This window comes from Lynx canadensis, chromosome X (assembly GCF_007474595.2).
Source record: "Lynx canadensis isolate LIC74 chromosome X, mLynCan4.pri.v2, whole genome shotgun sequence".
In the NCBI taxonomy this organism is placed as follows: domain Eukaryota; kingdom Metazoa; phylum Chordata; class Mammalia; order Carnivora; family Felidae; genus Lynx; species Lynx canadensis.
This window is the reverse complement of record NC_044321.2, coordinates 14503036-14515349: the sequence shown is the minus strand read 5'-3', so window position 1 is coordinate 14515349 and position 12314 is coordinate 14503036. Positions and strand designations below refer to the sequence as shown.

Here is a 12314-nt window from a genome sequence, read left to right as displayed (position 1 = left end):
TTAAAGCTTCATTTCCTATTTGGCTTAAAATACAAAATATGAATCCACAGGAAAACCTTGTCCTCCACTGGAAAGCTGAAACTGACCGCACAGCAAGTTCAGCTTGTTCTACTGTAACTATTTAAAGAATCAAATTATAGTTTAAGGTAGGATGTTTTTAAATGAAAAATAATTTACACAATTCCCTTTTTACTATGCATTCAGAAATTCTGCTGCAAATATTGCTATTGCTAAAGATGGTGTGATATGGGGGAGTTTTGTTCCCATCACATAATAACTGGAAGAAAAGTCAAATTTTTTGTCTGTATAATGGTAATCTGTGAAACTATGCCTTCCCATTTTCCCAGAGAATCCACTGCTCAGGCATCAAAGGTTAAGGGCTTTTTTCCTGTCCTCCCACCTTTCAGAGTGTTAAAACAAAAAACAAAAAACAAAAAACAAAAAGGGTATCTGATATCAAGCAAGTCTAGAACAGTTGTAGAAGGCTTCATTTCCTAAATGCACTCACTAATCTCTCCCAGTTCAGTCACAAGAACTGCAGCAGAAAATAAGGTCCCTTAAATATGAGCTAACTAGGGGCGCCTGGGTGGCTCAGTCAGTTAAAGTGACCAACTCATGATTTCGGCTCAGGTCATGATCTTGTAGTTTGTGAGTTTGAGCCGTGCTGACAGTGTGGAGCCTGCTTGGGATTATCTCTCCCTCTCCCTCTCCCTCTGCCTCTCCGCTCCTTGTCTGCTTGTATGTGTGCTCTCAAAATAAACACATAAACTTTAAAAAAATCTTTAAAAAAAATTCGCCAACAGCAGATCCCAGATCTACAAAGAAATTATAAAGAAATGAAAATTTCACTTTCTATTAAATGATGTCAACAGACTCTATCCCCAGATCAATAAGGGGCAGTTAACATATCCTAAGGGCATCAGGTTTTAAACCATCAGTGTCATTTGTCAACTTGTATCTTGGTAACTAAAATATCTTAGCAACTTTTCAAAAACCCAAACAACAATACACAAATAGTCTAACCCATAAATAGATCTACGTGCGTTGGTTATCCTCCATTTACCCAACCTCCAATCTGTTCTCCATTTCTCTCTGCCCCATGCAAGGCCTTAGAAGTCTAATGCTGCCTACTGCATAATCCCGGATCCCTTGCCACCTAACTCCCAGTTGGGCTTAACAGTGCAAGGGGCTGGGTGCTGTCTTCCCTACCCCTTCCCAGCATCAACACCCTAACTCAGATCATAGCTGTGTCTCTCCACATTATAGCTCTCATGGGATGGATCCTTCTGCCTAGCTGCCCTGGGCTCTCATACTCCTACTTCCTCCCCTTTCTCCTTCAGGCCTAAAGATGGTAATAGCAGAGGTAACACATGCAGATGTTAGGCAATGTCCGAAGCTCCAAAGAAAACCAGAAAAGGAGTGAGAACAGTGAAGACAACCGCTAGAGCTTTTTGAAACTGTTGGAAAACACTGCTCTCGAAGTAGAGCATAAACCTACATGTTAGGAAGAACCGATTCATAGCAATGTAAGATACAATTTCTAATGTGAAAAGGAAGGCTATAATGTTAAGGTAGAAACATTTATGAAAGAGTTAGGTTTCCCATAAAAGTACAAAGAGCCTAAACTGCTATTCTGAAAGCTTCTCTTAGTATTAATTTGAAGCCATTGAGCTTTGCACATAATTCTCAAGCAGAAAGGGCATCAAATTGTCTTCAAATTGGAGTTCTGCCAAAGCACAACAATAAAAAACTGCTCTGAAAATTCCATAGATCTCTTTGGCACACAACTGTAAGGAATCTGTGTTAAACTGCCAAGCACTTAAGAGGATTTTATATATAAACCCTTCTGAGATAGCTGGCAGGATAGATAATCTCTTTAGTTAAAATAACTTTTCAAAATAAACATCAAAGATGCAAAGCTACATTTTTATGGAGAAGGTTGGTGAGGCAGAAGTAGTGAGAGGGCAGGGCAGACTGAAGTACCATCCCATCATGTCCAAGGGAAGCAGAAGCTCAGGACAGTCTGAAGGAGACTTAGGCAGGGGCAAGGTAATGCATGGGTCCACTGCCTTTTCTACAGAGAGATGAACTTGGACAACAGAAGACAAGGTGTGTCAATGTGTCTTGGGGACGAGGCAGGGGAATGCATAAGTGGCAGCCAATGTGCTATGATGCTGTGAACACCTCTACAATAGTGCTGGGAAGTCCGAGTTAGCCATGGTTTGGGTAGAATTAGTGTCCCCAACAAGAAGGGATTCCTTAGTGAAAATATGAACCATAGACAAGCGGAGAGAAAAGGACATTTCCAGATACATGCAAATTGAGCTGAGATCATTCCTAGAGAAACCACTTAGGCCCTTTTCTTTAAAATTCTATACAATGTTAAGATCCAAAAAAAACAAATTCTTCCAGAGATTTTATTTACTGCTAATTTCTATTCTGGTCTACCTCAAAAGAAGATTTGGGCAAACTCCTTAAAGACCCATATAAACCATATCCTCATCACCACACACATCCTCCTGGACAGATTCCTAAAGGGGTTTCCCAAGGACAGCCTCGGATCCCCACCGGGGATCTCTCAAGGCCATGAGAGGACGAATACACAGGCCCCCTTTCATGGTATGGGTTATACCACTAATTACTATAGCATGAAGCAAAAATTTATCATCTGTCTACTGAAATTTACATCATTGGGGTCCTTTTTCTTTGGAAATGTAAACTAGGGGAATCAAGTGATAATTAAGGTAGAAGAAAGACAAAAGCACCTGAATGAGGAGTGATCCCAGATAAGACACAGGCATAATGTGAACTTCCTAAATGCAAAGGAGCAACTAAATGATGAATATTATTCCTTAGTGTGCTAAAATCTCATGGAAACAAACAACAAAGTGAACACAAACTTGATTAAACAGAATTTGAATCTGCTCTCAGGTCTCCTTGTGGGGGGGGGGGGAACAATATAGGATAAGTGGTTACTGCCAATTCATGGATATGCTCACAGATCTTGAAAAAGTAGCAGGTTTGGGACTTCCAAAATTCCAATAGATTAAGAATAATTGTTCTATGTGGAGAGAAAACTGCGGTAAAATGAGAAAAATTTATATTCAAAAAGCTTCATATTAAGAATTATCATTTTCTGTTTCTCTTTTGACAGTAGATGGGATAAACTATTTCCTATCTTCCAGAATCTGAACAATACCAGATGACAAGACCAGCTTCTTGGGAGAGGAAGGAAGCTATCCCCACCCTAACTCCCTACCCCATGACACCCGGAAAATAGTTTCTTTTTAAAGATTATGCTAAAAAAAATTATTTTAAGAAGCACCAATTTTAATCACTATCTACCAAACTGACTTTACTATTTCCATATTCTTATTCTTATGAAAAAAGAACTCTTCAAGTCAACGATTAAAAGAGCGACAGGGGCACCTGGCTGGCTCAGTTGGAAAAGCGTGCGATTCTTGATCTCAGGGACATGAGTTTGAGCCCCACGTTGGGAGTAGAGATCACTTAAAAATAAATAAAATCTTTAAAAATAATAATGAAAAATAAAAAATAAACAAAAGAGCAACAAAAACACAAGACCCTTCTAATAGAGTAAAACCTACTTGGTTCCGTTGCAAAGACTGTCCTAGGTGACTTCCTACCCACTTGTGTTTGGCATCCTCTTCTCCCCGAGATCCCTTTACCCTCACCCACTCTTTTTCCTCCAAGCATCACACCTGAGTCCCAGATACACAGACTCTTGTAGCTCACGAAGCTAGAAATCCTCTTAGTTGCTAACCCATGCTATCTTTCCCAGAAAATGCATAGGTTTCCATAATATACTTGGTTAAGAAAGTCTTTAAGACCCACACAACTCTTTAATTGTGGTTCTGAATCATGTAATAAGCATAAGGAAGATATTTTTGAATAAAGAGGGCTTTCCTTCTTTTCTCTAATTGCATCATTTAAGCAGCCACCTCCTCCACCTACGTGTAAGACCAACGCTGCATCTGTATTTCCTTAAAAGGGAATATTTACCTATTAGACAAAGTGCTGCTTTCCACGTGGTAAGGTTTTCTTTTTGCTGACCTTGAAGGGGAGCGATCCAAAAGCCTCTGGGTTTGAAATGTAGGGTGATTCAAACACTGTTCTGTCAGGTATCTGTCAGCTGGGTCCAACTTCAGTAAATTCTTAGGAAATAAAGTTAGGATTTAAAAGAACATTATAAAGTCAAATTTAAGTTGTAATAAAAACCTTATTTATTTTCTTATAAAAGAAATGCATGGTCATTGCAGAATATCTAGCAAACACAGTTTAGTCCAAAAAATGTTTTTAAAAATCTATCTAAATTACCAATTAATTTTACTATTGTCTTCTGGGAATAAGCCTTCTCAGCCCCTGTTTTGAATATCATACATACATATTTTTTAAATAAAATCTGGCTCATGTTATACATATAAGTTTTGGATCCTGCACTTTTCAATTACTAATAAAAAACATTCTTTAAAACATAATTTAAACATTTTTAGTATATTTTGCAAATATATATATTCACATGAAAGAATATACATTCATTTTTCTCCTGTCCCTCTCCTGGGAGGCAGCCCATGTTACTGGTTTCTTATGCATCCTTTCCATAGACACAGTATCTCTATATGTTCCTTTTATTTTACCCAAATAGTAGCAGACACACAATGGCCTATACTTAGCTTTACAATGGACGTTAGATCTTAAGAGGTCATTCCATATCGGTTAAAAGCTTTAACTCTATGGATATACCTTAGGTTGTTTTTATCAATTTCCTAATGATAAACATTTTGGTTGCTTCTTTTATCTTATTATTATGAACAATACTGCAACAAATAACTTTACAATGTTTTTAAATGACTGAAGAAGTTTATGGTATGGATGGGATGTACCATCATTTATTTCGTCTCCTCCTATTGGACATTTAGATGGCTGCCGCTTTTTCACTATTATAATTAATGCTAAGATAAACACCTGAAATCCTTGCATTCATCCACGATCTCTTTCATAGGATACAGTCCTACAGATGGAATTAGTAACTATGCAAACTTTTAAGGATTATTTTCTATGTGTTGACAAATCGACCCCTAGGGAGGTTGTCTAAAACGATACTCCTCAGTATGTGAGAATCTACCAATTTCCTGGCACCTGCATCAACAATAGGCATCATCCTTTTTTTCGTTTTTTTTATTTTAAGTACTTGTAAACTAGAGATTTAAAAAATGGTATCTAGAGCCACCTGGGTGGCTCAGTAGGTTAAGTGTCTGACTTTGGCTCAGGTCATGATCTCACAGTTTGTGAGTTCAAGCCCCACGTCGAGCTCTGTGCTGACAGCTCAGAGCCTGGAGCCTACTTCAAATTCTGTGTCTCCATCCGCACCCCCCCCCCGACTCTCTCTCTCTCTCAAAAATAAATTAACATTAAAAAAAATTTTTTTAAGTAGTATCTCATAGTTGTTTTAATTTACATCTGTGATTACTAATGAGGTTGAATATTTTTATGTTTTTTTGGTTATGTATATTCCTTCTTTTCTTACTTTTCTATTTGTATATCTATCCTAATTTGTAAGTGTTCTTTATATATTACGGTAGCTAACCCTTTTATGTTGCACATAGATGTTTTAATAACTAAAATGCTTTCTTCTAATATTATTTATCTAATTAGTAATTGGACAAGCTTTTAAAAGGTGAATCATTATAAAAACTGATTTTTGTTGGCAAATTAAGCAATTACATAAAACATAAACCATAATACCTAACACAATTCAATAGAGTACACTGGAATTTGCTGTGATGACATTCTTACAGCAAATTTCAGCAGCAGCATTCTCCCTCAGATACGGGAAGAATGTTGAAATTCCAGCATTCCCAAATCCATCTCTAGGCTACTTTCATTGGTTTTTCCCACAGTTAATCTCTTTTGATTCACTGTTGAACAGTGAGAGCAAACTCAGATTTGCTTCCAGTAAGCCAAAATTCAATTTCAGACAACCGTCTTTAACCTAGCACCACAGAAAATTTGAATTCTGATCCTATCACACACTGAAATATTCACTTTGGGTCAAAAGATTCTAGTAACCCACACTACTGCTTACATGCAAGTGGACTGACATTCATGTTAACTCAGACACAATTCTACAATTATCTCAATTCCTTCTTCTTCTTCAGAAAATACAAAAACTGTGGAGGTATATAAAATGATTTTGGTCTCACTGGCAGTTAAAACAGTTAACATCGAAGTTGGCTCCTGAGCAGTATTTTCAATTAGAAGTAAATATGACTTTTCACAAACCAAATATCTACTAGCAACAACATACTATTTTAAGATTATCAACTGTAGAAATTACTGCATATACACACAAAGAACAAATTTTATATTTATAAATACAGCTGTTAATTTTCAAATTACCCAAAAGGAAGAGGTCATCAATAAGAAAGTATAAAACTTACTGAGTAAATAGTTTCAAAACTCAGTATTTGGGGGTAAAAAAACCCAACATTTTTAAAAACTAAAATAGAGTCCACATAAATTATTTTAGGTTAGATTAATTCTGGTAACTTGTATCTCCCCTAAAATGGCTAATAGGTATAAACAGATGCAGGATGAGATGGCCAAAATGAATAAATCTGCTTTAGGGAACAGCATAGAGGATATAGGTCTTCATGAAAGGATAAATGATGTTATTTACTTGTCAAATTCACTTTAAAAATAGCTAAAAGACAAAAGGAATAATTGTATTTATATAATACTCAGTAACAAGGTGATATCATTCTTTGCTACAAGAACTCAGAATTATGGTTCTCAGGAGTGGGGAGGGGCAGGAGTATAGAGACAGGGAGAGGGTCATGAAGAGGCTTCTGGGTGTTAATAATTTTCTATACCTCAATCTTGATGTGGTTACATGGATATGTTTACATTATAAAAAAATAACCGAAATGTATACATAATTTGCATACCTTATGAATATACATTCCAATAAAAATATTTACTTAATGTTAAAGAAATCTGAGGCTAAACATATTAAATAAACAGGAATTGGGCTGTTTAACTTCCAAATTGGTACAAATACAGAAAGATTCAGGTTTCCTTTGTACTTTTATCTGCTATATTTTAACAGGTACCAGACGAATATTTGGTAATTACATTTGGTAACGATTTAACAAAGTTCAATTATTTTAAAAAAACAGACAAAAGCCAGACAACATGAAATTATATTTAATTCAGTTCTTCTACTTTATCCTATTTACATTTTTTTATTAAAAAAATTTTTTTTAAGGTTTATTTTTGAGAAAGAGAGACAGAGGCAGAGCATGAGTGGGGGAGGGGCAGAGAGAGAGGGAGACACAGAATCTGAAGCAGGCTCCGGGCTCCCAGCTGTCAGCACAGAGCCCAATGAAGGGCTCAAACTCAGGAGCCTCGAGATCATGACCAGAGCTGAAGTCGGACACTTAGCGGTCTGAGCCACCCAGGCACCCCCTATTTACATTTTTTAAGTTACCAAATCATTAAGCCCTGGTAAATAAATACTGATTGTGTCAAAGAACATATTGACAAAATCCGACTGATTTAAGAGACAATTTATGCCTAATTAACGTGAAAGAGACTTGAGGGCTATCTTTTTTTTTTTAAATTTTTTTTTTTTCAATGTTTTATTATTTATTTTTGGGACAGAGAGAGACAGAGCATGAACGGGGGAGGGGCAGAGAGAGAGAGAGGGAGACACAGAATCGGAAACAGGCTCCAGGCTCCGAGCCATCAGCCCAGAGCCTGACGCGGGGCTCGAACTCACGGACCGCGAGATCGTGACCTGGCTGAAGTCGGACGCTTAACCGACTGCGCCACCCAGGCGCCCCGAGGGCTATCTTTTTAATAGCATCTCTCAATCGGTGTTCAGAAGAACAGCAGTACTGTAGAGTTGTAGTTTTTTTTTTTAAGTATTCAGCATTTAATTAAATTTGGGAAATGTTGAGCGAGACAGAAATGCTTCTTCACTACGAGATTTTTGAAAGCCTTTATAAGTTAATGAATGTTATCTCTACAAAAGGTTATGTGGTATGTGACCTTTCCAAAAGCCATGCCCCCCACCCCACAGCCCCCACACCAGTCTGTACAGTGTTCCTTAGGAGAGAGATGAACATAATTTAAAGCACAGCAAAGTTCTGAGAATGCTGCTCAGCAATTTTCAACTGTGCTAAGTATACCTTTAAAGACTATGCACAGTGTAATCTTTCTGATTTTGAACAGTTAAGTAAATGGGCATAAAATAAAAATGATCCATTAACAAATGTTTTTTGAAGGTCTACTATCAAACAACCAGCACCTGCTTATGCACTGGCTGGCTGCAATGAAAGCTAGAGAAATAGGAGAAACTAGTTCTTGCTCAAGGGGCTGTCTACTGGGGAAGAAAACCTTGAACAAAAAACTGTGAGAATGCTTCCAGGAGTCCAGAGCAGGAAAACCTTCGGGACAGGGGCGCAAGCATGAGAAGGCATGCTCAGGTGTGGTAGGAGCAGTGATCCTGGTGCGTCAAAAAGGGTCAGAAAGAGCCTCTCCATCAGGGACAGAAGAGGCCAAATTTGAAAAAGGGCAGAACTACGTTCACTGACAAAATAATCTTATGAGAGGCCTTAAAGATCACGTTAAAAAAGTCAGAACTTCTTTTCTTTCAACATTCATTTTAAAATTTGTTTTGAAACTTTATGCCTGAGCAGCTCTTCAATGCTGAATAAATCTTTACATTATTTATCATTTATATTTAAACTGTTTTTATTCTATGGGCGCCTGGGTAGCTTAGTCGGTTAAGTGTCCGACTTCAGCTCAGGTCACGATCCCTCGGTTCGTGGGTTCGAGCCCTGCATCGGGCTCTGTGCTGACAGCTCAGAGCCTGGAGCCTTCTTCAGATTCTGTGTTTCCCTCTCTCTCTGCCCCTCCCCTGCTTGTGCTCTGTTTGTCTCTCTCAAAAATAAATAAACATAAAAAAAATTAAATTGTTTTTATTCTACCCATTTTAGGCATACGATTGAGGTATCTCATGGTCCTGTCTAGATGGAAAGTTACAATACCGGGTACTGCTGCTATTTTAAATAAACTGCATGTTTTTAACATAACATAGTCCCCCATGATTCACTATTATGCACTATTAACAAAATGTATGGTATTTCACAAAAGCAGGCTCCGGTCACGTGCAGACACAAAAAAAACCCCACAAACCAAAAGACATTTTATAGAGACATCAACTTGTCCCACCTTCATTAAGTCAAGTAAGACGCTATTTAAAATTCCAAGGTATCTTCTCTCCAATGTCTGAGGATGGTTAACAGCTGGAAACTGTAAGAATGACACAAGAGGAGAGTTAGCACAGGGAAGGGAATGTGTGTGCATGTGCTGTGAGCACCGGCAAAGGCAGCAAAAGAACAGGAGTTTCTGCCCTAGTGCCAAAGTCAAGTTTATTTTATCTATTAGTTTTGTGTCTATGTATTTGAGGTATGGGTTAATAGGACCAGGTGCTAAATAATGGGAAAATTCGCAGGTGAAAGACGGTATTAAATCTAGTCAATGAAGCATGTAAAATAAACCTAACTATAAAATTTTGAGACTGTATTTATACAGTTTATACAGTACTGTCTGTTTATACAATTTAGTTACAATATAGTTTATACAGAATTTGCTTACATAGACAATTCTTAAGCCTTTTTTACAACATCATTTACTCCTGAAAATTAGAGAAGTTAAAAAAAAAAAGAAAAAGAAAAAGAGGAAAAGGCAGAGAGGCCAGGGCCTGAAAGGCCACAGAAATAAAAATAGTGAATTTGGACCCACGTTCTATCATTGCTTTTAAAATACTCTTTTAATGACCTGTTTTCAATTCCTTCCTTTATATAAGTTGGAACAGAAAGCAAAGAGGCTCCTAAGTTAACAAATAAATTTTTAAATAAAATGAGGGAAGAAGTCACATTTATTTAGGTGCTCTGTCCTCTCTACCACCTCACATTCTGCAATATCCAACTGGATGAGAAAGTATTAGAGCCCAATACCATGTACTCTCTTGCAATGGGAAGGCTACTTTGCTTTCAATACATATTTCCTTTATACCAACATAAGAACATTTCAAAGTACTGGAATCTGTAAACATGTTAAAATAAGTGGATGGAAAGGACTAGTTATGGAGGAAAACTCAAACAAGGCACTTAAGTAGTGATTATGACATTATCTGCATACTGTGCTAGGTACGGCAGGAGATACAGCATATGGGTCAGAACTAAACCTCGCGCTTAAGCAACCCACAGTCTGGCTGGAACAGCACTCAGCACTGAAATGTGCAGCCAAAAATTCTATTTGAAGCTCAGAGAAAGGAGAGACCAAGGTGGTTTGCAGTTGGAGGAAAAAATGAATCCACAGATAATATTTGAAGTAATTTCTGAAAGATAAGAAAAATGGGAGGACAGAGAAAAGTAGGACAGCACCCCAGATAGAGGAAGTGGAAGGAATAACATGAACTTAACACAGACACACAGGCAATAACCTATAAGTGATTACGGAGGGAAGTGATGCTATACAAGGCATTTTAGCAATTCTTATTTTAGAGATGAAGAAGGTGACACTCACAAAGTTCAAATAACTGGTTCAAGGCAAGTTACGTAATTAAAAAGCAGAACTAATATTTGCACCCAGGGCTGTAATCCAAACCCACACTCTTTCTGAACCTAGGCACCTCTCTCAAGAGAGGTACAGAGGTTCTTGTGGATGTTGTTGGAACATTGAATATCAGCCCAAAGAGAGACACACCTGTCACGCTGTGATAAACAACTAGGTACTGCTACATTTTAGTTAATATTTTGCTTATGAGGTCTATCTTATGCTACCAGATATCCCTTTTTTTCTCCAGAAGTAACATTTCACTGGTAAGAAAATTATTGCAGAGTCAAAAGGTATAAAAAATATTATGATAAAAAAATGACCAAACTCCTAAGTTTAAAAAATTACTTTATGTGCTTTTGAATGAAATCTATTCTCATGTGATAATTTCACAAATAACCAAAACCCAACCATAGAAGTTTAAATTATATCCCAATGAGTAGCCAGTCTCCCTCCCTCCCTCCCTTCCTTCCTATTTGAGTACCTCTTTCCTGACCACTTACTATGTACCAGGCACTGGTATGCGCATTTTACATATAACATTTCATCTTCACAACAGCTCCATCGGATAGTACTTCTTCTATCAGCATTTTATACATGAAGAACACAGGCACAAGAAACTTGCCGAAGTCATTCATGTAGTAAATATGGAGTCGGGCTTTGATCCCCAGCAGTCTAACTCCAAGAGTCTATGCCCTAGACTATGGGACATCAATTGCTAACTTTTTCAAAATAAAGCATACCATTAGAGCAATATCTTGCCGGCTTTCCCATCTCTACACAACTGAATCAAAATGCCAGTAACAGCAGACTGGTCACTGGTGAGTTTGTTTCAAGGAAGTGACAGGTCACACGCCCTACATGCTTAGCTATCTGTCACAGATATTCTCCAACAAAATGACATTTCCCTCAAATTGCTAAACCTCCAAAAAGATTAAGCTAATTTAGCTAAAACACCACAAACACTTTCAGACTAAATTGTAAAAATATTAAGGTTTATTTAAAAATGTCACGGAAGCAGCAATTTCTCTGAAGGTTATTTATAAGCAGTGTTGTCATGTGCTATCTAGCATTTTACAGATACTATTTAGGGAGGAGGTCTGTGAACAAAAAGGACCACACACAAATGAGGAAAAGATATCCTTCGTTTGGCCTATCTAATCCAAATGCTCTTCATTCTTCAGTATCCATTACAAATTTCAAATCTTCCATACATCTTTCTCTAGTGAATCCAGACAACTATGATTTCTAACTTGCCAGAATGTTTAATACTCTCATGGTCTCAACTATCTTGAGAGATGTATCAGGAAACAGTACAATGCAGTAAGAATGAGGTACTTTATTATATACCATGCTTTATTATAAGTTATGCTGCTTTCCAATTATTTCATGCACAAACATCTTAATTCTTCAGCTAGTCTGTAAGTTATTAAGGCCAGGTACCATGACACATCTGTTTACACGCTCTTTGGAAAATCCAGCAAGGAGCCTCTTTAACCAGGCAAAGACCAGGCAGCCAGCAGGCCAAGCTTGATGTTCCAGAAGTTAATGTTAAAATCCCGAGGTCAAAGATTCAATCGTTCAATACCATTCAACCTTGTAGGCACTATGGTAGATGTGTGGTGAATATGATGGTGGATGGCAGAGTTCGTTTCCTCGAGGAGTTC

The 12314-nt window shown here is 37.5% G+C and overlaps 1 protein-coding gene across 2 annotated transcripts in view; it reads right to left on the bottom strand.

The window, feature by feature from the left end:
- CDKL5 (cyclin dependent kinase like 5) overlaps window positions 1–12314 on the bottom strand; it is a 194125-nt gene that overhangs the window by 25628 nt on the left and 156183 nt on the right. For both annotated transcript variants that reach the window (XM_030305552.1, XM_032592172.1), the window contains 2 exons: window positions 9259–9339; window positions 4024–4175 (listed from right to left, as the gene is read on the bottom strand). In XM_030305552.1, the coding sequence (XP_030161412.1) occupies window positions 4024–4175; window positions 9259–9339 (233 nt within the window). The remainder of the gene's footprint in view (window positions 1–4023; window positions 4176–9258; window positions 9340–12314) is intronic.